Here is a 27943-nt window from a genome sequence, read left to right as displayed (position 1 = left end):
TCAGATTTCAGGGCGCGTTCGGCTAATAATGTTTCCCGCCAGCCGCCGTCGTTCGTCTAGTGACGCAACAAGGCGTACTCTCTGGCCCTTGTCACTCGACTACCAAGATGGCTGCCCCCAAGAGCTGCGCTCTATGGAGCTATTGCGGCCGTGGGTGGTCGCGGGCGATGCGGGGCTGCCAGCTCCTCGGCCTTCGTAGCTCTTGGCCGGGGGCCTCACTAAGTGCTCGGCTCTTGTCCCAAGAGAAGCGGGCAACGGAAACGCACTTCGGGTTTGAGACTGTGCCGGAAGAGGAGAAGGGGGGCAAAGGTGAAAGGGGCGAGAGGGCGGATGGAGGGATCTGACCGTCCACGGTCTGGTTTCTTCTGGCCAGTTAGGGTTGATTTAACATCCAGTTAGTTCCAGTGTTGTTGTCTGTGCAGTTCTGATTTCTTTTTTTTCTTTTTTTTTTTTTTTTTTGTGACGGAATTTCGCTCTTGTTGCCCAGGCTGGAGTGCAATGGCGCGATTTTGGCTCAGTGCAACCTGCGGCTCCCGGGTTCAAGCGATTCTCCTGCCTCAGCCTCCCAAGTAGCTGGGATTACAGGCGCCCGCCACCACGCCCGGCTAACTTTTTTGTATTCTTGCCAGAGATGGGGTTTCATGAGGCTGGTTTCGAACTCCTGACGTCAGGTGATTCACCCACCTCGGCCTCCCAAAATGCTGGGATTACAGGCGAGAGCCACCGCGCCCAGCCAGACGCCCCCTTTTTTTTTTTTTTTTTTTTTTTTGAGACGGAGTCTCGCTCTGTCGCCCAGGCTGGAGTGCAGTGGCGCGATCTCGGCTCACTGCAAGCTCCGCCTCCCGGGTTCACGCCATTCTCCTGCCTCAGCCTCCCGAGTAGCTGGGACTACAGGCGCCCACAACCGCGCCCGGCTAATTTTTTGTATTTTTAGTAGAGACGGGGTTTCACCGTGGTCTGGATCTCCTGACCTTGTGATCCGCCCGCCTCGGCCTCCCAAAGTGCTGGGATTACAGGCGTGAGCCACCGCGCCCGGCCAGACGCCCCCTTTTTAAAAGCAGAATAATGATGACTAAATCCCATCAACTGAGCGTTTGTGATGTGCCAGGCAACGTACAGACATTATTTTCATTTCTCATTTTCTTTTTTTTTTTTTTTTTTTTTTTTTTGAGACTGAGTCTGGCTCTGTTGCCCAGGCTGGAGTGCAGTGGCCGGATCTCAGCTCACTGCAAGCTCCGCCTCCCGGGTTTACGCCATTCTCCTGCCTCAGCCTCCCGAGTGGCTGGGACCACAGGCGCCCGCCACCTCGCCCGGCTAGTTTTTTGTATTTTTTAGTAGAGACGGGGTTTCACCGTGTTAGCCAGGATGGTCTCGATCTCCTGACCTTGTGATCTGCCCGTCTCAGCCTCCCAAAGTGCTGGGATTACAGGCTTGAGCCACCGCTCCCGGCTTCATTTCTCATTTTCAACATTCCAGTTGTGTGTATTGTTATTACCATATTACACGTAAGGAAATTGAGACTTAAAGGTTAAGCAAGAAGTTGCCCGGTTGGAACATATCTAGTAAGTGGCGGAACCAGTATTCAAACCCAGTTTAATCAGAGTCTGAAGCCCACGTTCTTTATCTCTAGAGAAAAATAGGTTTTTTTGTTTTGTTTGTTTGTTTGTTTATTTATTTATTTATTTATTTATTTTGAGACGGAGTTTCTCTCTTGTTGCCCAGGCTGGAGTGCAATGGAACAGTCTTGGCTCACTGCACCTCAGCCTCCTGGGTTCAAATGATTCTCCTGCCTCAGCCTCCCGAGTAGCTGGGATTACAGGCATGCGCCACCATGCCCGACTAATTTTGTATTTTTAGTAGAGACGGGGTTTCTCCATGTTGGTCAGGCTGGTCTCGAACAGGTGATCCAGCCGCCTTGGCCTACCAAAGTGCTGGGATTACAGGCATGAGCCACCACCCCCAGCCTGTTAAGAAAGAAAGAAAGGAAAGAAGGAAGGAGAGAAACTATCTTCTGTGTGCCTCAGCTTCCAAATTTGTCAAGTAGGACTAATAGTAACCCTTCTTCTCCGAGTTCTTGTGAGTATCAGAATACTTGATATATGAAAGCACTTTAAACAGTCCCTGGCACTTAGTAATTGTTCAATAATGTTGAGCAGTTTCTTTTTGTCAGCCCTGTGCCACAGGCATAGGAAAGGAAAAGGAGTGTTTTTAAACTCTACTAGTACTATTTATAATGATGAAGGAATTGGCCCATTTTACAGAGATATAAGGTGAGGCTCTGAGAGGTTTCTTTACTGAGTCACCCAGGAAATGCCCACAGTGGAATTTCCCATCCCCTTAAAGTCTACCCACCTCAACCTTGCTAATACATAGCGCTACTTTAACACTTTGAATGTCAAATTCAAATTATTATTTGTTTCAGATGACTGAATGGCCAGAAAGCCAGGACAGTGGTTCATTCATTCCTATTTCCTCAGTGCTTGATGCACATTAGGAGCTTGATAACTGCTTATGGAATGAAATAAGTGGAGCCAAGTACAATAATACCAACCATTTCATTTTATTTTATTTTTTACTTTTAAGACTAGTCAAGTGCAGTAGCAAGCACTTATTAAGGTCCTGAAACTTTCTAAAATACTTCACATTAATTCTTATAAATAAAACTGTAGGATAAGAACTATTAGCCCAGTTTTTTTTCGAGATGGAGTCTCGCTCTATTGCCCAGGCTGGAGTCCAGTGGTTTGATCTTGGCTCACTGCAACCTCCACCTCCCAGGTTCAAGTGATTCTCCTGTCTCAGCCTCTCAAGTAGCTGGGATTATAGGTGTCTGCCTCTGGGCCCTGTTTTTGTATTTTTAGTAGAGACGGGGTTTCTTTTTTTTTTTGAGACGGAGTCTTGCTCTGTCGCCCAAGCTGGAGTGCAGTGGCGCCATCTCGGCTCACTGCAAGCTCCGACTCCAGGCTTCACGCCATTCTCCTGCCTCAGCCTCCCGAGTAGCTGGGGCTACAGGCACCCGCCACCACGCCTAGCTACTTTTTTGTATTTTTTTTTCAGTAGAGACAGGGTTTCACCATGTTAGCCAGGATGGTCTCGATCTCCTGACCTCATGATCCACCCGCCTCGGCCTTCCAAAGTGCTGGGATTACAGGCGGGAGCCACCGCGCCCACCATAGCCCAATTTTATAAGTAAATAAAATGTGAGTCCGGGCACAGTAACTCACACCTGTAATCCCAGCACTTTGGAAGGCCGAGGCAGGTGGATCATCTGAGGTCGGGAGTTCCAGACCAGCCTGACTAACATGGAGAAATCCCCGTCTCTACTGAAAATACAAAATTAGCCTGGCATGGTGGTGCATGCCTGTATTCCCAGGTACTTGGGAGGCTGGAGTAGGCGAATCCCTTGAACCTGGGAAGGGGAGGTTTTGGTGAGCCCACATTGTGCCATTGCACTCCAGCCTGGGCAACAACAGCAAAACTCCTCTCAAAGAAAAAAAGAAAGAAAGAAAGAAAAAATGTGAAACAAATACATTAAATCACTTGCCCAAGATTCTGCTAATAAGTGGCAGAGCTGAGATTTGAATTCAGGTGGGTTACTTCCAAAGTGTATGCTCTTACCCAGTAATTAGTAATGATAATAATAATGCCTAACTTCTGTTTTGTGCTTTACAATGTATAATCAACATTTCGTACAGTGGCAAGCAGGGAAGAAGTTAACTGCTGAACTAAATACGAATTCCAGATTGGGGACTGAGATTGCAGTACAGACAGTCCTCGCTTTGCACAGTAATGCATGACTGAAAATGTGCAAGCTGAAGTCATACGCAATGACCTTAATCAATGGGAAAAATTACAATTGTTCTATGACCTTTAAAAATTATCAACCATCAAAAACCCTGTCAGTTATAAATGTATAGTGAAATGAAAAAATGTATACCAAAGTTGATATTTATTTATGGCCAGGTGCGATCTTTCACACCTGTAATTCCAGCACTCTGAGAGGCCGAGGTAGGCAGATCACTTGAAGTCAAGAGTTCGAGACCAGCCTGGCCAACATGGTGAAACCTCATCTCTACTAAAAATACAAAAAAAAATTAGCCAAGTGTGGTGGCGCACGCCTGTAATCACAGCTAATTGGGAGGTTGAGGCAGGCAAATTGCTTGAACCGGGGAGGTGGAGGTTGTAGTGAGCCGAGATTGTGCCACTGCACTCTAGCCTGGGCGACAGAGTGAGACCGTCTCAAAAAAAAGAAAAAAAAAATCTAATAAAAAATTAGAAACCGTGAAAATTAAATTCTTGTTATTTCCTTGTAAAAAATTTCCCAAGAGTAGTTTGAGCACTGTTTGCCACCTTCTTGTCATATGAAATAGCTTTTTTTATGCCTTGGCAAATTGCCATATTTCTCTCTAAGTTTTTATCTACTTCTAATATTTTATCCTTTGTGCTTTCAATGTTATGAAATACCTCCAAGAACTCCTTTAATGTGAAAGTTTTTGCTGGCATCACTTCTTCTGGGACATCTTCAACTTTTTTTGTCACAGCTCCATTTCTTGTATATGTTGGTAAGTTCATTTTCCTGCAGTTCCTCTGACTGTATGTCTAGAGTCTCCAGTGGCAGCAGTGTCAAAATTCCCACAGTCATCTATTTCTCCTATAACTCCACTGACACTCAATTTGAATTTCACTTCCAGCATTATCAGCATTTTCATGTTTGTTGCTCAATTCCCTCTTTCCTTTTTTTTTTTTTTTTTTTTTTTTTTTGAGACGGAGTCTGGCTCTGTCGCCCAGGCTGGAGTGCAGTGGCCTGGTCTCAGCTCACTGCAAGCTCTGCCTTCTGGGTTTACGCCATTCTCCTGCCTCAGCCTCCCGAGTAGCTGGGACTACAGGCGCCTGCCACCTCGCCCGGCTAGTTTTTTGTATTTTTTAATAGAGACGGGGTTTCACCGTGTTAGCCAGGATAGTCTCGATCTCCTGACCTAGTGATCCGCCTGTCTCGGCCTCCCAAAGTGCTGGGATTACAGGCTTGAGCCACCGTGCCCGGCCTCCCTCTTTCATTTATCCAGTTATGCCACATGGGTTTTTTCACTGAAAGATAAGGAGGCAGTACAAGTACATGCTTTGCTGTCTGTGAACTGAGTAACTGGTGCAGTAACCAGTCACCTAAAGTCTGTGAAAGAAGTGCATGATTGGTTGCTGATCAGCGGTATATCTGTTATTTACATAGTGATTTGTAGACTAAAGAATGTACTTTCTGTAATTACTCACATTTAATATACCATTGTACTTGAATCGTGGTGTTGGGGGACTGGTGTTATTTAGCTAAACCACAGTAACTGAAATTCATGCATATTGGAACATGCCAAGCCAGGACTATTTTTTTTATTTATTTTTGAGACAAGGTCTCACTATGCTGCCCAGGCCGGAGCACAATGGCTATTCACAGGCACAATCATTGCACACTGCAGCCTTGAACTCCTGGGTTCAAGCAGTCCTCTCTCATTAGCTCCCCAAGTAGCTGGCACTCCAGGTGTGTGCCACCATGCCAGCAAGGACTATTTATACTGAGTGAGGTTAGCCTTAGTGTCCCCCAGATACCCCAAAAGACTCTCAAAAGTAAAGAGCAGCCTGGGTGTGGTGGCTCACTCCTGTAATCCCAGCACTTTGGGAGACTGAGGTGGGCAGATCATGAGGTCAGGAGTTTGAGACCAGCTGGCCAACACGGCGAAACCCCATCTGTACTAAAAATAAAAAATTAAGGCCGGGCGCGGTGGCTCACGCCTGTAATCCCAGCACTTTGGGAGGCCGAGACGGGCGGATCACAAGGTCAGGAGATCGAGACCATCCTGGCTAACACAGTGAAACCCCGTCTCTACTAAAAATACAAAAAAAAATTAGCCGGGCGCAGTGGCGGGCGCCTGTAGTCCCAGCTACTCAGGAGGCTGAGGCAGGAGAATGGCATGAACCTGGGGGGCGGAGGTTGCAGTGAGCCGAGATCGCGCCACTGCACTCCAGCCTGGGCGACAGAGCGAGACTCCGTCTCAAAAAAATAAAAAATAAAAATAAAATAAAATAAAATAAAAAATTAGATGGGCATGGTGGCAAGGGCCTGTAATCGCAGCTACGGGAGGCTGAGGCAGGAGAATCACTTGAACCCGGGAGAAGGAGGTTGCAGTCAGCTGAGATTGTGCCACTGTACTCCATCCTGGGCGACAGAGCAAGACTCAGTCCCCCCAAAAAATTTTAAAAAAAAGGAAAGAGCGCACTTGAAAATCCGAAGGTTGAGAATAGACATTGAAGATTGAGTTAAAGGCAGGCTCTGTAGTCTGATTCAGCAGAAGAGTGTCATGTTTTGGATCCTGTGCAGCACATTTCATCTGAGGAACTCAAAGCATCTCCTCTTCATTATCCATTTCAGCCTTCTGGCAGGGAGGTAGGGAGCTGGCACTGATATAGTCATCTTACAGGCAGAGAAACTGAGGTGAAAAACAGGTAACTTTAAGGCCGGGTGCGGTGGCTCACGCCTGTAATCCCAGCACTTTGGGAGTCCGAGGCGGGCAGATCACGAGGTTAGGAGATCAAGACCATCCTGGCTAACACGGTGAAAACCCGTCTCTACTAAAAATACAAAAAATTAGCTGGGCGTGGTGGCAGGTGCCTGTAGTCCCAGCTACTCGGGAGGCTGAGGCAAGAGAATGGCATGAACCCGGAAGGTGGAGCTTGCAGTGAGCCAAGATAGCGCCACTGCACTCCAGCCTGGGTGACAGAGCGAGACTCAGTCTCAAATAAAAAAAAAATTAAAGGGAAACGCTTCTGAGAGTCTTGGATAGTAGACTCTTTCTCTCTTTAGCTATCCCAGATTCCACAGTCTGTGTTGATCCTATGGAGAAGACTCATGAGAGCCCTCTAAATTGTGACTTAGCCCTGATTCACAGCTTGGCATTTGGCTAGGTATCCACCAAATTGTACCTGAGGTTCTTCTCAGTGATAAGGCAGACATGAGCCAAGGTCTTTCCATCCATTACTCACACATCTTTCATCTTTATTTTGAAACAGAGTCTCTCTCTGTCGCCCAGGCTGGAATGCAGTGGTCCAATTTCAGCTCACTGTAACCTCTACCTCCCAGGTTCAAGTGATTCTCCTGCCACAGCCACCCGAGTAGCTGGGATTACAGATGTGCGCCACCATGCCCTGCTAATTTTTGTGTTTTTACTAGAGACAGGGTTTTGCCATGTTGGCCAGGCTGGTCTTGAACTCCTGTCCTCAAGTGAATCGCCCCCCTCGGCCTCCCAAAGTGCTGGGATTCCAGGCAAGAGCCACCATGCTCTGTATGCATCTTTCTAATGGATCTTGTCTTTTATTATAATAACCATGAGAAAAATTCCGATTTCTCCCACCCTATCCTTTAAGAAACAGAAACATCTTATTTAGTACCAAGTATATGTATGGCATTATTACAAAGTAGTAGTCCTAAGTAACGATAATTAAGACAGCAGAAAAGAGGTTGATTTCTCCCATGAAATACATTTAAGCCTCTTATTAAAGAGGTAATGTGATGCCATCCATGACTTAGGAGCAGCAGCAGGGAGCAGGCTGCAGAGAGGACCAGGGCAGACATGCCCAAGTCGAAGAACCACACCACACACAACCAGTCCTGAAAATGGCACAGAAATGGTATCAAGAAACCCCGATCACAAAGATATGAATCCCTTTTTTTTTTTTTTTGAGGTGGAGTCTCGCTCTGTTGCCCAGGCTGGAGTGCAATGGCTCACTGCAACCTTCGCCTCCCGGCTTCAACCAGTTCTCCTGCCTCAGCCTCCCTAGTAGCTGGGATTATAGGTGCCCACCACCACGCCTGGCTAATTTTTGTATTTTTAGTAGAGGCGAGATTTCACCATGTTGGCCAGTCTGGTCTTGAACCATTGACCTCACGATGCGCCCACCTCAGCCTCCCAAAATGCTAGGATTACAGGCGTGAGCCTCCGCGCCCGGCTAGATAAGAATCTCTTAAGGAGGTGGACCCCAAGTTCCTGAGGAACATGAGCTTTGCCAAGAAGCACGACAAGAAGGACCTAAAAAAGATGCAGGCCAACAGTGCCGAGGCTATCAAGGCCCTTGTAAAGCTCAAGGAGGTTAAGCCCAAGATCCCAAAGGGTGTCAGCCGCAAGCTTGATCCACTTGCTTACATTGCCCACCCCTAGCTTGGGAAGTATGCTTGTGCCTGCATTGCCAAGGGGGTCAGGCTGTCTCGGTCAAAGGCCAAGGCCAAAGATCAAACTAAGGCCCAGGCTGCAGCTCCAGCCTCAGTTCCAGCTTAGGCTCCCAAAGGTGCCCAGACCCCTACAAAGGCTTCAGAATAGATATCTGTCTGCCAACGTGAGGACAGAAGGACTGGTGCGATCCCCCTGGACTGCCGTCTGCATGGGGCTGGGGTCCTCCTGTGCTATTTGTACAAATAAATCTGAGGCAGGAAAAATAAATAAATCAATAAAGTAATGTTAAGGTGTTGATTTGGGCATCAAGCATTACGACTTAGTTTCACCTTGCAAAGACAGGTCATTTCAGGGGAAAAAAGCTTCCTCCTTTTTTGTTAAGAATTTTTCTAAGTGAATACTGTTAATAGCACTATTGTGTGTGTTTCTCCCATGTCAGTCTATCAGGTGTTTGAAAGTGTGGCTAAGAAGTATGATGTGATGAATGATATGATGAGTCTTGGTATCCATCGTGTTTGGAAGGATTTGCTGCTCTGGAAGATGCGCCCACTTCCTGGGACCCAGCTGCTTGATGTTGCTGGAGGCACAGGTAATGCCGAGTTTGGTATCCTTCCCTACCATTGAGCATGTTTTACAGAAATTTGTAATCTCGGCTCACTGCAGCTTCTGCCTCCCAAGTTCAAGCAATTCTTTGCCTCAGCTTCCTGTAGTGAGCTAGCTCACCTAACACTAGGCTGAAGATGTAATTGAAAATCAGCATATTTATAGCTTCTAAGAAAGGCATGCACTTATCTTTTTGACTGAATATCATTCAAAAACATAGAATGACAGTTTTGTGCCTGTCATGTTTTTGTAATCTCGGCGCACTGCAACCTCTGCCTCCTGAGTTCAAGCAATTCTCTGCCTCAGCCTCCTGAGTAGCTGGGATTACAGACATGCACCACCACGCCTGGCTAATTTTTGTATTGTTAGTAGAGACAGGGTTCCACCATCTTGGTCAGACTGGTCTTGAACTCCTGACCTCGTGATACATGTGCCTTGGCCTCCCAAAGTGCTGGGATTAAAGGTGTGAGCAACTGTGCCTAGCTGCCTGTTACATTTCTAAAATACACAGATTAGCTTTTCCTCTCTTTTTCCCTTTTCCTCTTTTTTAGGGGATGGGGGAAGCCTTTTATTACTTTATATAAGTTTTCGAGGCTGCCTTTTCTGCTTGATTTGCTGTCACATCGGATATCAAAAGTTTGTTTGTGCACGGTCCTTTGTTACTTCCTGTACACTGAGCATTTGGAGAGAAAAATATCATGGTTTTACACAATGCATCTTGGTGATGTCATTGTACATGTTAAATTACATTAGAGACTGGACGTGGTGGCTCACACCTATAATCCTAGCACTTTGGGAGGCCGGGGCAGGCAGATCACCTGAGGTTAGGAGTTCAAGACCAGTCTGGCCAACATGATGAAACCCTGTCTCTACTAAAAATACAAAAATTTGTCAGGCGATAGCCGGACGCAGTGGCTCACACCTGTAATCTCAGCACTTTGGGAGCTCGAGGCGGTTGGATCACGAGGTCAAGAGATCGAGACGATCCTGGCCAACATGGTAAAACCCCGTCTCTACTAAAAATACAAAAATTGGCCAGGCGTGGTGGCATGCACCTGTAATCCCAGCTACTCAGGAGTCTGAGGCAGGAGAATTGTTTTAACTTGGGAGGTGGAGGTTGCAGTGAGCTGGGATCGTGCTACTGCACTCTAGCCTGGGAACAGAATGAGCCTCTGTCTCAGAAAAAAAAAAAAAAAAAAGATATAAAAAATGACTGGAGAATACCTAATTGGTTAGACATATGGGAGAAACAAGGATATATTTCTTGAAAATAGTGTAAGAAAAACAAAGGCAAGGAAACAACTTTTTTTTTTTGGAAATGGTCTTGCACCTTTGCCCAGGCTGGAGTGTGGTGGCGTCATCTCAGCTTACTGCAACCTCCACCCTCCAGGGCTCAAGTAATCTTCCCATCTCAGCCTCCCAAATAGCTAGGAATACAGGCATGTGTCCCACACCTGGCTAATTTTTGTAATTTTTTCCATAGAGACTGGGTTTCACCATGTTACCGAGGCTGGTCTCAAAACTCTGGGCTCAAGCAATCTGCCTACCTGAGCCTCCTGAAGCCTGAAGTGCTGGGGTCACAGGCATGAACCACCGAGCCCAGCCAGAAACAGCATTATAAGAAAGGAAATATAGGGCCAGGCACAATGGCCCATGCCTGTAATCCCAGCACTTTGGGAGGCCGAGGCAGGTAGATCACCTGACAGGTCAAGAGTTCAAGACCCACCTGACCAACATGATGAAACCCTATCTCTACTAAAAATACAAAATTAGCCAGGTTCGGTGGCACATGCCTGTGATCCCAGCTACTTGGGAGGCTGAGGCAGGAGAATCACTTGAACCTGGGAGGCAGAGGTTGCGGTGAGCTGAGATGGTGCCATTGCACTCCAGCCTGGGCAACAAGAGCAGAAACTCCGTCTCAAAAAAAGAAAGAAAGAAAGAAAGAAAATATAGAAAAGAGGCCGGGCGTGGTGGCTCAAGCCTGTAATCCCAGCACTTTGGGAGGCCGAGATGGGCGGATCACAAGGTCAGGAGATCGAGACCATCCTGGCTAACATGGGGAAACCCCGTCTCTACTGAAAAATACAAAAAACTAGCCGGGCGAGGTGGTGGGCGCCTGTAGTCCCAGCTACTTGGGAGGCTGAGGCAGGAGAATGGCATAAACCCGGGAGGCGGAGCTTGCAGTGAGCTGAGATCCGGCCACTGCACTCCAGCCTGGGCGGCAGAGCGGGACTCCGTCTCAAAAAAAAAAAAAAAAAAAAAAAAAAAGAAAATATAGAAAAGAGAGAAAACAGAAAGGAAATAGGATTCTAGAAAGCACTGGATTTGTCCTGAACTATATTTACTAGGTCACGGTATTATAAACACTTGATTTTCAGTTTTTATTTTAGTTAATTTTTTTTTTTTTGAGACAGAGTTTTGCTTTTGTCACCCAGGCTGGAGTGCAATGGCGCTATCTCAGCTCACTGCAACCTCCGTTTCCCAAGTTCATGCAATTCTCCTGCCCTAGCCTCCCGAGTAGCTGGGATTACAGGCGCCTGCCATCACGCCTGGCTAATTTTTGTATTTTTAGTAGAGACGAGGTTTCGCCATGTTGGCCAGGCTGGTCTCAGGCTCCTGACCTCAGGTGATCCACCAGTCTCAGCCTCCCAAAGTGCTGAGATTGCAGGCATAAGCCTGGCCCAATTTTTTCAATTAAAAAAAAAAGTTAGTGTTGAAATGAGTTCACACACTCAGCTATGATTGTGCCTCTGCACTCCAGCCAGGGTGATGGAGTGAGACCCTGTCTCTAACAAAAAGAAGAAAGGACTTGGCTTTCAAAAACCACACTGAGTCCAGTTAGCTAACACAGGTACTCCGGTGCCTCTGTTACCCCTTTGGGTTTTAGGAAATGCTGTTTCTTCCTTTTTTGTTTTTGTTTTAGTCTGCATCTTTCCTCCTGTTGGCTTCCCACAGGTGACATTGCATTCCGGTTCCTTAATTATGTTCAGTCCCAGCATCAGAGTAAACAGAAGAGGCAGTTAAGGGCCCAACAAAATTTATCCTGGGAAGAAATTGCCAAAAAGTACCAGAATGAAGAAGATTCCTTGGGCGGGTCTCGTGTCGTGGTGTGTGACATCAACAAGGAGATGCTAAAGGTTGGAAAGCAGAAAGCCTTGGCTCAAGGATACAGAGCTGGTGAGTCCGGCAGAAGGCAGACACGGGAAGTGTTCGTATCTTTATAGAATAAGGTGGAGTGTGTAAAATATTGAAATGCTTTATCTTTTGGCTTTCAGAAACTTACAGATGGGCAAGTTGAAGATGATTTGCCTGGCTGAATCTAGTTTGTATGCTGTTATATGCATTATTCATGCATAGCAGCCCATTGAGTGAGCTTACCCAGCCCTATGTGACTGGGATCACTAGATACCAAATAAGTCAAGAATCTTACCCAGGTCACACAACTTCTCAGTGGCACATCCCAAATTGGAGTTGAATCTTTGGATCTCAGCTCTCAGACCCTGAGACAGAAGTTTTGCTGTAATTTCCCAGCAGCTTCAGGGTGACCTCGTTGTATCATTCCCATTCTTGAACCATTCCATTCTCCTGTCCATGCTAGGATAGTTTGATTGCTGTGCAACTGGACCTCTCATCTCCTGTAAAGAAAGAACTTTTGGCTGGGCCCATGGCTCATGCCCATTATCTCAGAACTTTGGGAGGCCAAGATGGGAGAATTACTTGAGCCCAAGAGTTCCAGGCTATAGTGAGCTGTGATTGCACCTCTGTACCCCAGTCTGAGTGACACAGCGAGACCCTGTCTCTAAAGAAATTTAAAAAATTAAAAAAGAAATAACTTGCCCTTCAGCCACAAGGAGTGCAGTTAGCTAGCAGCCTCCACCTGTTAGCACCATCAGTGTCTGCTTCAGCTTCCAAGGGAGGCCAGGCTCTTTTGTGGCAGCCCCCAGCCAATGACTGAACACTGTGGGACTAGTAGGGCCTGGATATTTTCCAGGCAGGACTCTTTAACAGCCAGCCTTTGTTCCAGAGGTCCCTATTGGGTAGGCTGAGGCTTTGTCAGATCTGCATTAAGGTCTAAAGGCTTTTCTTGCTCAGTCTTTCTTCCTCTCCCTTTGTCTTCTCTGTGTTTCCCCTGCCACACACAAAAAAACTATTACACTCCATGGTCCATCTCAGCATCTGTTTCTCAGAGGACCCAAATGATACACTCAAAGAAACACTTGTGAACAGTACTCCTCAAACTTCCCTACCATGGTAAATACGAACAGCAGATAGGGAAATGACTGCGTGCATATCTCTGTGAGACTACTGCAAGCTCAAAATGGATGATTTGTGTACTAGCTTAAAACTGTAAATTTTGGCAGCAAGGTGGCTCATGCCTGTAATCCCAGCACTTTGGAAGGCTGAGGCTGAAGGATCGCTTGAAGCCAGGAGTTCAAGACCAGCCTAGGCAACATAGTGAGGCTCTGTCTCTACAAAAAATTTAAGTTAGCCAAGTGTGGTGGTACGCACCTGTAGTAGCAGCTACTTGAGAGGCTGAAGCAGGAGGATCACTTGAGCCCATGAGGTCGAGATGGCAGTGAGCCATGATCATGCCACTGCACTCCAGCCTGGGCAACAGAGTGAGACCCTGTCTCAAAAAAAGCAAATTTAGCCAGGCGTGGTGGCTCATGCCTATAATCCCAGCACTTTGGGAGGCTGAGGGGGTCGGATCACCTGAGATCCAGAGTTCGAGACCAGCCTGACCAATATGGAGAAACCCTGTCTCTACTAAAAATACAAAATTAGCTGGGTGTGGTGGCGCATGCCTGTAATTCCAGCTATTTGGGAAGCTGAGGCAGGAGAATCGCTTGAACCTGGAAGGCGAAGGTTGTGGTGAGCGAGATCATGCCATCGTACTCCAGCCTGGGCAACAAGAGAGAAACTCCATCCTGGCAACTGCACCTTGTTGGCCCAGTTTTGTTTTGTTTTTTCTGAGACAAGAGTCTCGCCCTGTTACCCAGGATGGCGTACAGTGGCATGATCTCGGGTCACTATAACCTCTGCCTCCCGGGTTCAAGCAATTCTTGTGCCTCAGCCTCCCGAGTAGCTGGGATTACAGCTGCATATCACCACAGCCAGCAATTTTTTTGTATTTTAAGTAGAGATGGGGTTTCACTATGTTGGCCAGGCTGGTCTCGAACTCTTGGCTTCCTGTGATCCTCCTACCCCTGCCTCCCAAAGTGTTGGGATTACAGGTGTGAGCCACCACACCCGGCCCAGCTTTTCAGAGCCGCTGCTCTGCCCTCTTCCATGCTGGCCAGAGACCACAGATGGCCACTGTAAGGGGCAGTGGTATACAACAAAGAACGTCCCTCAGGTCAGCATCAGCATTTCTCTCCTTCTCCTCCCCCACCATGAGTGTCTATGTGTCTATGGTTATTTTAGCTCAAATCTTCCTCCTCTTCCTCCTCCCACCCCCAGAAGGAGCTGCCTAGACGAACTGCAGCCCACTTGGCCCCCAAGCTGAAGGGCTCCTTTGTTGACCATCAATACTGGTCAGAAGGCAGACAGTCACTAGTGTTTTTAGACAAAGGCACTATGTTTCCTTACTCCTACTGACAAACATGTTTCCCTACTCTCTGGTACTCAGCCATAAAGAATGGAAAACAAGGATATTGAAATGATAGGCAGTGTTCCATTTCTGGAATCATCTCTTCCATTGCATAGCCTGCCCTTTGAGCTCTCCTAAGCACCAAGACAAATGCATCTGCGTAGGAATTATTAAGTGCCCCATAGTACAGTTTTATCTTTCCTCCTTGTTTTGTCAATCTCCAATAATCATACCTTTACAAAAACATCATGAAAAGTAGAAACTAAGTAGGAGGACCCTAGAAATTATTTAATAAATGTGATAGTTAATGTGTGGTTGGGCGCGGTGGCTTACGCCTGTAATCCCAACCCTTTGGGAGGCGGAGGCAGGGAGATCTCCTGAGGTCAAAAGTTCGAGACCAGCCTGGCCAAAGTGGTGAAATCCCGTCTCTACTAAAATACAAAAATTAGCCAGGCATGGTGGTGCACTCCTGTAATCCCAGCTACTCAGGAGGCTGAGGCATGAGAATCTCTTGAACCCAGGAGGTAGATGTTGCAGTGAGCTAAGATCACACCACTGCACTCCAGACTGAGTGACAGAGCAAGGCTCTGTCTCAAAAAAAAAAAGTTAATGTGTCACTTAACTACTTTTTTAAATGTATAGCATGGTTATATGTTTTATTTATATTTTTTATGTAGCACTTTCCTTCCCACATGGAAGACCTTAGGGACAGGAGCTTTAAAATATATATATATTTGGCTGGGTGCCGTGGCTCACACCTGTTATCCCAGCACTTTGGGAGGCCGTGGTGGATGGATCACGTGAGGTCAGGAGTTTGAGAACAGCCTGGCCAACATGGTGAAACCCTGTCTCTACTAAAAAAAAAAAAAAAAAAAAAATTAGGCAGGTGGGTAGCTAGGATTATAGATGTATGCCACCACGCTTGGCTAATTTTTGTATTTTTAGTGGAGATAGGGTTTAGCCATGTTGGCCAGGCTACTCTCAAACTCTTGGCCTCAAGTGGTCTGCCCTCCTTGGCCTCCCAAAGTGCTGGGATTACAGGCGTGGGTTATCACGCCTGGCTTGAAAAAGTGTTAAGAAGAAAGTAAATATTAACCGTAATTCAAACATTCAGAGATACCCCTCAATATGATGATGTTTCCTTCCTTTTTCCTAATCATTCCCTTTTTATTGTTTTTGTTTTTGTTTTTTTGAGACGGAGTCTCGCTCTGTCGCGCAGGCTGGAGTGCAGTGGCGCGATCTCGGCTCACTGCAAGCTCCGCCTCCTGGGTTTACGCCATTCTCCTGCCTCAGCCTCCTGAGTAGCTGGGACTACAGGCGCCCGCCACCGCGCCCGGCTAATTTTTTGTATTTTTAGTAGTAGAGACGGGGTTTCACCGTGGTCTCGATCTCCTGACCTTGTGATCCGCCTGCCTCGGCCTCCCAAAGTGCTGGGATTACAGGCGTGAGCCACCGCGCCCGGCCATCATTCCCTTTTTATAAAGTTGAGAGCATCCTATATATACCATTTATTTATTTTATTTTATTTTATTTCATTTTATTTTATTTTATTTTATTTATTTTTTTTGAGACAGAGTCCTGCTATGTCGCCCAGGCTAGAGTGCAGTGGTGCGATCTTGGCTCACGGCAACCTCCGCCTCCCGGTTCAAGCGATTCCCCTGCCTCAGCCTCCTAAGTAGCTGGGATTACAGGCGCCCTCCACCATACCTAGCTAATTTTTGTATTTTCAGTGGAGACGGGGTTTCACTGTCTTGGCCAGGCTGGTTTCGAACTCCTGACCTCATGATCCACCTACCTCGACCTCCCAAAGTGCTGGGATTACGGGCATGAGCCACCGCCCCTGGCCTACAAATTAGTAATCCTACTTTAATTTACTATTATGTCAAAAGATTTTTCCATGTCGTTAGAAATTCCTTGAAATCATTATTTTTTATGCTATTCTTTCATATGGATGTTTCATGATTCACATAACCAATTCACATAACCAATAACCAATTGGTAACTCTTTTTTTCCCCAGTGTTTTGCATGTATCACAACTTTGTGACGTTTTTATTTGTAATTTTTGCATGGATTTATTCGTTTACTGACTACATAACCTTAGTCAACTGTTTAAACTCTAATAACTACTTCATACTACGAGGTGATATACCGTAGCTGTTGAAAACATAGGCTCTGGATTCCAGTCCATCTGTTTGACCTTGGGCAAGCAACCTTCCTCTTTTTGCTTTTTATTTTTTCGAGATATGGTCTTGCTGTGTTACCCAGGCTGGTATTGAACTCCTGAGCTCAAGCTCTCCTCCCGCCTCAGCCTCCTGAGTCTCTGGGATTACAGGCGCATGCCACCATGCTCAGCTCAGACTTTAGCCTTTCTGATGTTCACTTTGCTGACCTGAAACAGGAGGATAATGGTAGTATCTCTCTCACAGAGTTGGTATGAGGATGTACTAAGATAATCTAGATGTACGTAAAATAACACAGACCCTGCCACTTGATAAGGGCCCTCTAAGCAGTAGTTGTGATGTGATGTCAATGTCCTTTCCCTAAAAATCAAATCACTGGGTCAAAAGGTATACTTTTTTTTTTTTTTTTTTTTTGAGATGGAGTCTCATCTGTCACCCAGGCTGGAGTACAGTGTCACGATCTCAGCTCACTGCAACCTCCACCTCCCGGATTCAAGCAATTCTCCTGCCTCAGCCTTCCCAGTAGCTGGGACTATAGGTGCATGCCACCACGTCCGGCTAACTTTTTGTATTTTTAGTAGAGACGGGGTTTCACCATGTTTTGATCTCCTGACCTCGTGATCCGGCCACCTCGGCTTCCCAAAGTGCTGGGATTACAGGCATGAGCCACCGCACCTGGCCAGATATACTTATTTATTTATTATTTTTTTCTTTTTTTGAGATGGAGTCTCACTGTGTCACCTAGGTTGGAGTGTGGTGGCATAATCTCAGCTTACTGCATCCTCCACCTCCTGGGTTCAAGCAATTCTCCTGCCTCAGCCTCCGGATTAGCTGGGATTACAGGCATGCGCCACCAAGCCCAGATAATTTTTTTGTATTTTTAGTAGACACGGGGTTTCACCATATTGGCCAGGCTGGTCTTGAACTCCTGACCTTGCAATCCACCCGCCTTGGCCTCCCAAAGTGCTGGAATTACAGGCGTGAGCCACCACGCCCAGCCCTTACTTATTTTTAAGGCCCTTGTTAGATGCTGCTAATTTGCTTTCCAGAAAGGTTATTTTCATTTACCTTCCTCTATAGAGTCTTCTTTTTGTATTTTACATCTAATTTGCTGTAGGTTGTGTAATGTTAAAGTCCAATCAAGATCCTTGGGGGACACAGCCACCCTGATAGGGGCCTCTGGTGATCTCTGAATTCATGACCTGGCCTCAGACCTGGACATGCTGTTGCTCTGTGATTCCAATAAAACCAGTAAAACTATGCTAAATTCTGTACTTAGAGTAACTCAGTTAATACTTTTAGTAACCCTATAAAGTAGGCACTAGTTTTTTTTTTTTTTTTTTTTTTGAGACGGAGTCTCACTCTGTCCCCCTTGCTGGAGTGCAGTGGCCAGATCTCAGCTCACTGCAAGCTCCGCCTCCCGGGTTCAGGCCATTCTCCTGCCTCAGCCTCCCGAGTAGCTGGGACTACAGGCGCCCGCCACCTCGCCCGGCTAGTTTTTTTTGTATTTTTTAGTAGAGACGGGGTTTCACTGTGTTAGCCAGGATGGTCTCGATCTCCTGACCTCGTGATCCACCCGTCTCGGCCTCCCAAAGTGCTGGGATTACAGGCTTGAGCCACCGCGCCCGGCCGGCACTAGTTTTTAACTCCATTTTACAGATGAGGAAACTGAGACAAAGTAGTTTATTCAAGAATACACAGGCCAGGCACAGTGGCTCACATCTGTCATTCCAGCACTTTGGGAGGCCGAGGCAGGAGGATTGCTTGAGCCCAGGAGTTTGAGGATGCAGTGAGCTGTGATTGTGCCACTGTACTCCAACCTGGGTGAGAAAGCAAGACCTCTCATGTCTAAAAAATAATAATAATAACTGATTAAAAATATAAAAGGAAAAATATGAATATATAAGGAATATGGTGAAGCTGGTATTAGAATCCAGGCAGCCTAACCCCCAGGACCTGGGCTTTCAAGCACAGTGCTCTACATGAAATGAATTCACTGGGTGTGGGAAAAACAGCTACCCACACTGAGACCTGGAACTCATTTTCTCTTCCAGGACTTGCATGGGTATTAGGAGACGCTGAAGAGCTGCCCTTCGATGATGACAAGTTTGATATTTATACCATTGCCTTTGGGATCCGGAATGTCACACACATTGATCAGGTATGAATGGCTGCATCCTCAGCTTGTATGACTCTCAGGAAATTACCTCAGTTGTAGAGCTACAGTGAGTGAGGAAAGAAGAGTTTTATTTTTTGAGATGGGGTGTTGCTATTTTGCCCAGGCTGGTCTCAAACTCCTGGGCTCAAGCAGTCCTTCCACATCTGCTTCCCAAGTAGCTGGGATTACAGGCACCCACCACCACCCCCAGGGAGAGATTTTTTTTTTTTTTGATCTTAAAAAAAATAATGTTTAAGGGCTCGGCGCTTGAGTGGAATGCCTGTTTGAAGTTTAGGGTCCTCAATCCTTTAAGTTGACAAATTTTCTAGTCACAAAATTGAAAAAGACTAAAACCACAGAACTGATCTCCATAGAAGTCTGTCTTACTTGGATTGGTAGTCACATCTTTAGGATTTGGTCTTGCTCTGGCCTTTGTGTTTCCTCATACTTGTGAAGCTGCTTGACCCTGTGAATTTGCAGAAGATCAGGGACATTTCAGAGGCTGACAAAGACAAAGGCCCTCAAACACTGTTTTGACAAAAGATAGCTGGATTCATGGCTTTTCTGCTGGAAGAGGGGAGCATTCCTTAATCTGATGGAGCTCCTCTTTGTTCCTACCTTATTTTTTATTTTTATTTTTTGTAGAGATGGGGTTTCGCCATGTTGCCCAGGTTGATCTCGAACTCCTGAGCTCAAGTGATCCTCTCATCTCAGCCTCCCAAAATGCTGGGATTACAGGCTTGAGCCACCATGCCTGGCCTTTATTCCTACTTTAACATTCTGTTCAAAACACTTGAAGACCATGTGCAAGGCAAAGAGTTTCATTTTGGTAACATAGTCTCTGGTTGCGTGGGTCCTCTGGTTAAGTGGTAAGTTCTTTATGGAGTTTTATCAGCTTGGTTTGCATCACCTTTCCTATGTCAGTAGCCAATTTATTATTTCGTTGAATTAAAACTTTTTTTTTTTTTTGAGACACAGTCTTGCTCTGTTGCCAGGCTGGAGTGCAGTGGCGTGATCTTGGCTCACTGCAACCTCTGTCTCCCGGGTTCAAGCGATTCTCCTGCCTCAGCCTCCCGGGTAGCTAGGACTACAGGCATGTGCCACCACGCCCAGCTGATTTTTGTATTTTTCAGTAGAGAGGGGGTTTCACTGTTGGCCAGAATGGTCTCCATCTCTTGATCTCGTGATCCCTCCGCCTCAGCCTCCCAAAGTGCTGGGATTATAGGCGTAAGCCACTGCGCCTGGGGAAATAAATTTTTTTAATAGGTTCAAAGTTCAAAAAGTACAAAAGGGTATATGTGACAATCTCCCTCCCATCCTTGCCTCCTCTTGCATTCAGTGCTTCTCCCTTCAGACAGTCACCAGCTTCTTGTGTATCTTTGCCAAGATGTTTTGTGAATTGGTTATGATTCACATGACCAATAACTAATTGATATTTCTTTTTTTCCTATGTTTTTCATATAGCACAACTTTGTGACATCCTTATTTGTAATTTTTTGTATGGATTCATTGATTTGTTTACTGAGTAACCTTAGACAAGTGTTTACAATGTTTTGTGCCAAGGTGTACTATTTTATTTCTTTCTTCTTTTTTTTTTTGAAACGGACTCTTACTCTGTCACCCAGGCTGGAGTGTGATAGTGCGATCTCGGCTCACTGCAGCCAGGTGAGTTCAACCTCAACTGGTCTTGAACTCTTTGGAGGCCTCCAGGCTGGCCTCCCAACTCTTTGTGAGGCTGAGGTGGGCGGATCACGAGGTCAGGAGATCAAGACCATTCTGGCCAACATGGTGAACCCCGTCTCTACTAAAAATACAAAAATTAGCTAGGTGTGGCAGCGTGAACCTGTAGTTCCAGCTACTTGGGAGGCTGAGGCAGGAAAATCCCTTGAACCCAGGAGGCGAAGGCTGCAGTGAGCTGAGATCACACCACTGCACTCCAGCCTGGATGACAGAGTGAGACTCCATCTCAAAAATAGATAGATAGATAGATAGATAGATAGATAGATAGATAGATGACAGAGTGAGACTCCATCTCAAAAATAGATAGATAGATAGATAGATAGATAGATAGATAGATAGATAGATAGATAGAAAGATAGATAGAATAAAAGTAAAAAAGTATTTCTTGGAGATTTTTGCTTGTAAGTACATGAAGAGCACTGGCTCTTTTAAAAATAGTTGAATAGAGGCCAGGTGTGGTGGCTCACCTGTAATCCCAGCACTTTGGGAGGCCAAGGCGGGTGGATCATGAGGTCAGGAGTTTGAGACCAGCCTGACCAACATGGTGAAACCCCGTCTCTACTAAAAATACAGAAATTAGCCGGGTGTGGTAGTACATGCCTATAGTCCCAGATACTTGGGAGGCTGAGGGAGGAGAATCACTTGAACCCGGGAGGCAGAGGTTGTAGTGAGTTGAGATCGCACCATTGCACTCCAGCCTGGGTGACAGAGCAAAACTCCGTCTCCAAAGAAAAAAAAAAAAACTTAAATAGATTCCATTTATATTGATATTTCATAATTTAGTCTCTTATTAAAATTGTTAAAGATGCTTTTAATATTGTGCTATTCAAACACTATTTTTTGACAACTGTTTGAACAGCAAATTTAAACATGACTTCATTTCACAAAATAGAATGTACCAGGCATAGTGGCTCACACCTGTAATCCCAGCACTTTGGGAGGCCAAGGCGGGCGGATCATTTGAGGTCAGGAGTTTGAGACCAGCCTGGCCAACATGGCGAAACCCTGTCTGTACTACAAATACAAAAATTAGCCAGGCATGGTGGCGGGCACCTATAATCCCAGCTACTTGGGAGGCTGAGACAGGAGAATTGCTTGAACCTGGGAGGCAGAGGTTGCAGTGATCCGAGATTGTGCCACTGCACTCCAGCCTGGGCGACAGAACAAGACTCAGTCTCAAAAAAAAAAAAAAAAAAAAATAGAATGCATCCCAATGAATTGAGCAGAAGACACTGGCTTTATAGACACAGAAAGACTGAAGAAAGCTGAAAAGCAAAGAACAAAGAGTGCAGGCTGCAGTGAGCTGAGATCACGCCACTGCACTCCAGCCTGGATGGCAGAGTGAGACTTTGTCTCAAAATAAATAAATAAATAACGGATAGGGCCACTTGTGGTGGCTCTTGCCTATAATCCCAGCACTTTGGGAGGCTGAGGTAAGAGGATTACCTGAGCCCAGGAGTCAGAGACCAGCCTGGGCTTCATAGTGAGACCCCATTTCAATCAATCAATCAGTCAATCAATAACTGATTGACCAGGTTCAGTGGCACATGCCTGTAGTCCCAGCTACATGGGAGGCTGATGCAGGAGGACTATTTGAGCCCAGGAGTTCAAGGCCGTAGTGTACTGTGATCACACCTGAGAATAGCCACTGAACTCCAAGCTGGGCAACATAACAGTGAGACCCTGTCTCTAAAAAATAAAAATAAAAAACAAATTAGTTTATATCAGGCTACTTCAGGCTACCTTTTTTTGTGTAAGGATTAAAGCAGAAGGAGCTTCATTATCATGTGATTTATAAATTTAAACAGGAGCCCTGGTGCGGTGGCTCACGCCTGCAATCCCAGCACTTTGGGAGGCCGAGGTGGGCAGATCACGAGGTCAGGAGATCGAGACCATCCTGGCTAACATGGTGAAACCCCGTTTCTACTAAAAACAAAAAAATTAGCCGGGAGTGGTGGCACGCGCCTGTAGTCCCACCTACCCAGGAGGCTGAGGCAGGAGAATCGCTTGAACCAAGGAGGTGGAGGTTGCAATGACCCGAGATCGTGCTGCTGCACTCCAGCCTGGGCGACAGAGCAAGACTCTGTCTCAAAAAAAAAAAAAATTTTTAAACAGGAGTGTTGGAGAAATTGACTGTATCTCTTTCTCCTGATCTCTCAGGTCAGCTGACAACTTAGTTTGGGTTTGGTGACGTGGAACTATGGAGTCACAAGTTGGGTGACTCCATCTTGATGCTTAGTCTGGTCTGTTGGAACCTAGTGCAGAAACAGTCCAAAACGATGGCTTCCTATACTTTTTATTTAAAAGTGAATAACCGGTCAGGCACAGTGGCTCACACCTGTAATCTTAGCACCTTGTGAGGCTGAGGTGGGTGGATCACTTCAGGCCAGGAGTTTGAGACTGGCCTGGCCAACATGGTGAAACCCTGTCTCTACTAAAAATACAAAATTAGTTGGGCATGGTGGTGCATGCCTGTAATCCCAGCTACTTGAGAGTCTGAGGCAAGAGAATCGCTTGAACCTGGGAGGTGGAGTTTGCAGTGAGCCGAGATTGTGCCGTTGCACTGCAGCCTGGGCAACAAGAGCGAAACTCCATCTCAAAAAAACAAACAAATAGGCTGGGCGCGGTGGCTCATGCCTGTAATCCCAGCACTTTGGGAGGCTGAGGCGGGAGGGCCACCTGAGGTTGGGAGTTCGAGACCAGCCTGACCAACATGGAGAAATGCTGTCTCAGGCCGGGCGCGGTGGCTCAAGCCTATAATCCCAGCACTTTGGGAGGCCAAGGCGGGCGGATCATGAGGTCAGGAGATCGAGACCATCCTGGCTAACACGGTGAAACCCCGTCTCCACTAAAAATACCAAAAGAAATTAGCCGGGTGTGGTGGCGGGTGCCTGTAGTCCCAGCTACTCTGGAGGCTGAGGCAGGAGAATAGCGTGAATCCGGGAGGCGGAGCTTGCAGTGAGCCGAGATCGCGCCACTGCACTCCAGCCTGGGCGACAGAGCGAGACTCCATCTCAAAAAAAAAAAAAAGAAACCCTGTCTCTACTAAAAATACAAAATTAGCCAGGCGTGGTGGCACACACCTGTAATCCTAGCTACTTGGGAGGCTGAGGCAGAAAAATCACTTCAACCCAGGAGGCGGAGGTTGTGGTGAGCCGAGATTGTGCCATTGCCCTCCAGCCTGGGCAACAAGAGCAAAACTCCATCTCAAAAACAAACAAACAAAAACTTAGTGGGGCGTGGTGGCAGGCACCTGTAGTTCAGCTACTTGGGAAGCTGAGGCTGGAGAATCACTTGAACCTGGGAGGCAGAGGTTGCAGTCAGCTGAGATCACACCACTGCACTCCAGTCTGGGCAACAAAGCAAGACTCCATCGCAAAAAAAATAATAAATAAAAGTGAATAACCCACATACATGTCATTTCCATAGTAGAAGCATTTCTATAAGATAGATTCCTTGAAGTAAAATTGCTTTATCAGAGAGGATATCCATTGTGATTTTGATAGGTAACTCTAAACTTACCCTTCATGCAGTTGTACCAATCTGTAGTCAGTTTAGATTACCCCAACTAACTTTGTCTAGTCACTGACAGCAGAATGCCTATAGCATTTGGGATACGTAGGGTTATTGCTGCTGCTACAGCTTCCCAAGTGAAAATAAACAAGAGGTTTGTGGGCCGGGCGAGGTGGCTCAAGCCTGTAATCCCAGCACTTTGGGAGGCCGAGACGGGCGGATCACGAGGTCAGGAGATCGAGACCATCCTGGCTAACACAGTGAAACCCCGTCTCTACTAAAAATACAAAAACTTAGCCGGGCGAGGTGGCAGGCGCCTGTAGTCCCAGCTACTCGGGAGGCTGAGGCAGGAGAATGGCGTGAACCCGGGAGGCGGAGCTTGCAGTGAGCTGAGATCCGGCCACTGCACTCCAGCCTGGGTGACAGAGCGAGACTCCGTCTCAAACAAAAACAAAAACAAAAACAAAAAAAAAACAAGAGGTTTGTGGGCCATGATAACTTTTGTAATGCCTACAGAAGCTAAAGCTGTCTTGGCCTCATGGAATTGAATGAGGCCTACTGAGGAGTGTGTCCTGTTGTTCCTTGTCTTGCTCAGGCACTCCAGGAAGCCCATCGGGTGCTGAAACCAGGAGGACGGTTTCTCTGTCTGGAATTTAGCCAAGTGAACAATCCCCTCATATCCAGGTTGGCATTGTTAATAGGGCTTTATCTTCATTGTATAGCCAAGGTTTCCTACCCTGAAATGGACTGAGAATAGCCAGTAAGCTATAAGCATGAACTTTGTAGTTCAGAGTACCAGAGGTCAGCCAGTTCTGAATTATAGTACCTAGGCCACAAGGGTCTCAAACCAGATCCAAGTTGGCTTACATATGTGTATTAAGAAATTGACTTAGAAGCCCCTATTTAAAAATTAGGAAATGGTTGGTCCAATGGTAGTGGGTTATCAGAACTTATTAGTGGCACTAATGTTGCTGTTCTACGCCCCACTGCTAAATTTGACTGACTTAAAAAAAAATCAGGAAATTTGGGCCAAGTGCAGTGGCTCATGCTTGTAATCTCAGCACTTTGGGAGGCTGAGGCGGGAGGATCACTTGAGGCCAGAATTTCAAGACCAGCCTGGGCAACACAGTGAGACCCTATCTCTAAAAAAAAAAAATTTAATCAGGAAATTTTACATAAAAATCTGAATTTCCAGCTTCACTTGAGAAATCAGATACATGGCAGCCCTGGGTAGGCCCATATCCCCACATGCCACAGGGAGGGCTGAGTAGTAACTGTCTCTTCTCCACTTTATCGTACTTCCTAACTGTACCTGTCAGCACTTCTACTGGTCTTGTACCTGACCCACTTAATTCAGGTTCTTGCTTGATGCCTGTAGGCATTTGAGTTTGTGACCCCAGGTTTAGTCCTTCTTTCTTCTTATCTAGGGAAGAAGTGAGGGGCATGTTCTAATCTTCATCTTTTACCTTTTTGTTTGCTTAGGCTTTATGATCTATATAGCTTCCAGGTCATCCCTGTCCTGGGAGAGGTCATCGCTGGAGACTGGAAGTCCTATCAGTACCTTGTAGAGAGTATCCGAAGGTTTCCGTCTCAGGTATGAAACTTCTATAGCTTTAAACAAAGGCCCTACAGTGAAATCCAGGCTACTCTGGCTGTATCATCTTTCCTTGTGTTTTAGGAAGAGTTCAAAGAGATGATAGAAGATGCAGGCTTTCACAAGGTGACCTATGAAAGTCTAACATCAGGCATTGTGGCCATTCATTCTGGCTTCAAACTTTAATTCCTTTCCTGTCATGGAGCATGAACCAGTCACATCCTGTTGAAAGCCTGGAACTGAAGGATAATCTGGCAAATGAGACAGCAGGAGACCATCTCCTCTTAAGGATACGTGCCATGGACTCATGTTTGAATCGAACAGTCTTAAAGTGGAAGAACAAATTCTTGTCACTTTTTTACAGCTTTCTTTGGAGCTGCTTCAGTCCGTCTCCCAGAGGCATTTGGTCTGTATTTTTGCTCGACTGCTAATTTCTCTTGGCTGTAGGGTGTGTGGTTAAGGTACAACCAGCACTAAAGCTCAGTTTTGAAGTGAGTGTATTCATAGCTTCCCTGCTGGTGCTGCCTTCCAGAGGGATAATAGATCATTTGAACCCAATGACGATTTTTCACCAGAAAACTTAATTGTACCTGAATCAATCTTTCAGCCTAGGACTAAGTCTAGGCCCAGGTCAGAGTACTAATGATCATGAGAATTGTGTGCTGAACCAGTAAACGAGTTTACCTTTTGATGGTACTTGTCATTTTTTCTTGAAGGGGGTAAGGAAAATATATTTTTCTTTTTCTTTTTTTTTTTTTTTTTTTTTGAGACGGAGTCTCGCTCTGTCACCCAGGCTGGAGTGCAGTGGCCAGATCTCAGCTCACTGCAAGCTCCGCCTCCCGGGTTTACGCCATTCTCCTGCCTCAGCCTCCCGAGTAGCTGGGACTACAGGCGCCTGCCACCTCGCCCGGCTAAGTTTTTGTATTTTTAGTAGAGATGGGGTTTCACCGTGTTAGCCAGGATGGTCTCGATCTCCTGACCTCGTGATCCGCCCGTCTCGGCCTCCCAAAGTGCTGGGATTACAGGCTTGAGCCACCGCGCCCGGCTTTTTTTTTTTTTTTTTTTCGAGACGGAGTCTTCCTCTGTCACCCAGGCTGGAGTGCAGTGGCGCAGTCTCTGCTCACTGCAACCTCTGCCTTGTGAGTTCAAGCAATTCTCCTGCCTCAGCCTCCCAAGTAGCTGGGATTACAGGTGCGTGCCACCACACCCAGCTACATTTTTTTGTATTTTTAGTAGAGATGGGGTTTCACCATGTTGGCCGTGCCCGGCCAGAAAATATATTTTTCATCATTCTTTCAGTCCTCTTCCATAAAAAGCTACCGTGTGGGTTGGGTGCAGTGGCTCACGCCTATAATCCCAGCACTTTCATAGGCCGAGGTGGGTGGATCACAAAGTCAGGAGTTTGAAACCAGCTTGGCCTGTATAGTGACATCCTGTCTCTACTAAAAATACAAAAAATTAGCTGGGCATGATGGTGCACGCCTGTAATCCCAGCTACTTGGGAGGCTGAGGCGGGCAAATCACTTGAACCCAGGAGGCGGAGATTGCAGTAAGACGAGATCGTGCCACTGCACTCCATCCTGGGTGGTAGAGGGAGACTGTCTCAAAGAAAAAAAAAAAATTTTTTTCACTAAGTCCTTGTTGGAAAATAAATGTACCAGCAAAATCCTGCTTTCATGTCTTTTTTTTTTTTTTTCATGTCTTATATAGGGAGCTTTTTTGTAAGAGTACATTGTTTTATAGCCAAACAAAAGTTTGAAAACGATGTGAGCTAACCTTCAGTACTCAGAGATGGAGCTGGGCAGACTTCTTGTCTCCTTGGGATAGTCTACTGTTGTCTTTCTTTTTCATTTTTTGTCAGTTTCTAAACATTTTCCTGAATACAGTCCACTGTTTGATGTTAAAATGAGGCCATAAATTGTTTTAAGAGACAGGGTCTCGGTCTCTCACTCAAGCTGGAGTGCAATGACCTGATCATAGCCCACTGCAGCCTAAACTCCTGGGCTCAAGCAGTCCTCTGACCTCAGCCCCTTAAATAGCTGGGACTACAGGCATATACCATAGTGTCTGGTTAATTTTTTAATTTTTAATTTTTTTTTTTTTTTTTTGAGACCGAGTCTCCCTCAGTCGCCTAGGCTGGAGTGCAGTGGTGTGATCTCAGCTCACTGCAACCTCCACCTCCCATGTTCAAGCGATTCTCCTGCATCAGCCTTCCAAGTAGTTGGGATTACAGGTACCTACCACCATGCCCAGCTAATTTTTGTATTTTTAGTAGAAACGAGGTTTCACCATGTTGGCCAGGCTGGTGTCGATATCCTGACATCAGGTGACCCGCCCACCTCAACCTCCGAAAGTGT

The 27943-nt window shown here is 46.2% G+C and overlaps 1 protein-coding gene, 1 long non-coding RNA gene and 1 pseudogene across 5 annotated transcripts in view; all 3 read left to right on the top strand.

Moving 5' to 3' along the window:
* Positions 1 to 27943, top strand: part of LOC144333152 (uncharacterized) — a 48723-nt gene that overhangs the window by 18979 nt on the left and 1801 nt on the right. The window contains exon 2 of one of the 3 annotated variants that reach the window (XR_013401566.1): positions 26662 to 27612. This is a non-coding gene — a long non-coding RNA (uncharacterized LOC144333152). Of the gene's footprint in view, positions 1 to 26629; positions 27613 to 27943 lie in introns of those variants that run through there. The other 2 variants (XR_013401567.1, XR_013401565.1) reach the window with 2 other exon arrangements.
* On the top strand, positions 91 to 26275 carry COQ5 (coenzyme Q5, methyltransferase). Of its 2 annotated transcripts, XM_015152967.3 has the most exons (7): positions 91 to 309; positions 8647 to 8796; positions 11766 to 11987; positions 18636 to 18742; positions 24588 to 24676; positions 25475 to 25586; positions 25671 to 26275. In XM_015152967.3, exons 1-7 carry the CDS (start codon positions 108 to 110, stop codon positions 25770 to 25772), a joined length of 984 nt encoding a protein of 327 aa, XP_015008453.3. In that variant the 5' UTR covers positions 91 to 107; the 3' UTR covers positions 25773 to 26275. The 2 variants fall into 2 exon arrangements, with proteins under 2 accessions (XP_015008453.3, XP_077811554.1); XM_077955428.1 differs by lacking the exon at positions 11766 to 11987.
* On the top strand, positions 7468 to 8481 carry LOC100424647 (large ribosomal subunit protein eL29-like; annotated as a pseudogene).

The sequence above is a fragment of the Macaca mulatta genome, chromosome 11, assembly GCF_049350105.2.
Source record: "Macaca mulatta isolate MMU2019108-1 chromosome 11, T2T-MMU8v2.0, whole genome shotgun sequence".
NCBI classification, from domain to species: Eukaryota; Metazoa; Chordata; class Mammalia; order Primates; family Cercopithecidae; genus Macaca; species Macaca mulatta.
This window is presented reverse-complemented; position numbering and strand designations above follow the sequence as displayed.

Coding starts and splice junctions, on each gene's coding strand:
- COQ5 (XM_015152967.3), top strand. CDS start 108: ATGGCTGCCCCCAAGAGCTGCGCTCTATGGAGCTATTGCGGCCGTGGG. Junction 310..8,646: donor AGAGGAGAAGGGGGGCAAAG/GTGAAAGGGGCG, acceptor CTCCCATGTCAG/TCTATCAGGTGTTTGAAAGT. Junction 25,587..25,670: donor TCCGAAGGTTTCCGTCTCAG/GTATGAAACTTC, acceptor CTTGTGTTTTAG/GAAGAGTTCAAAGAGATGAT.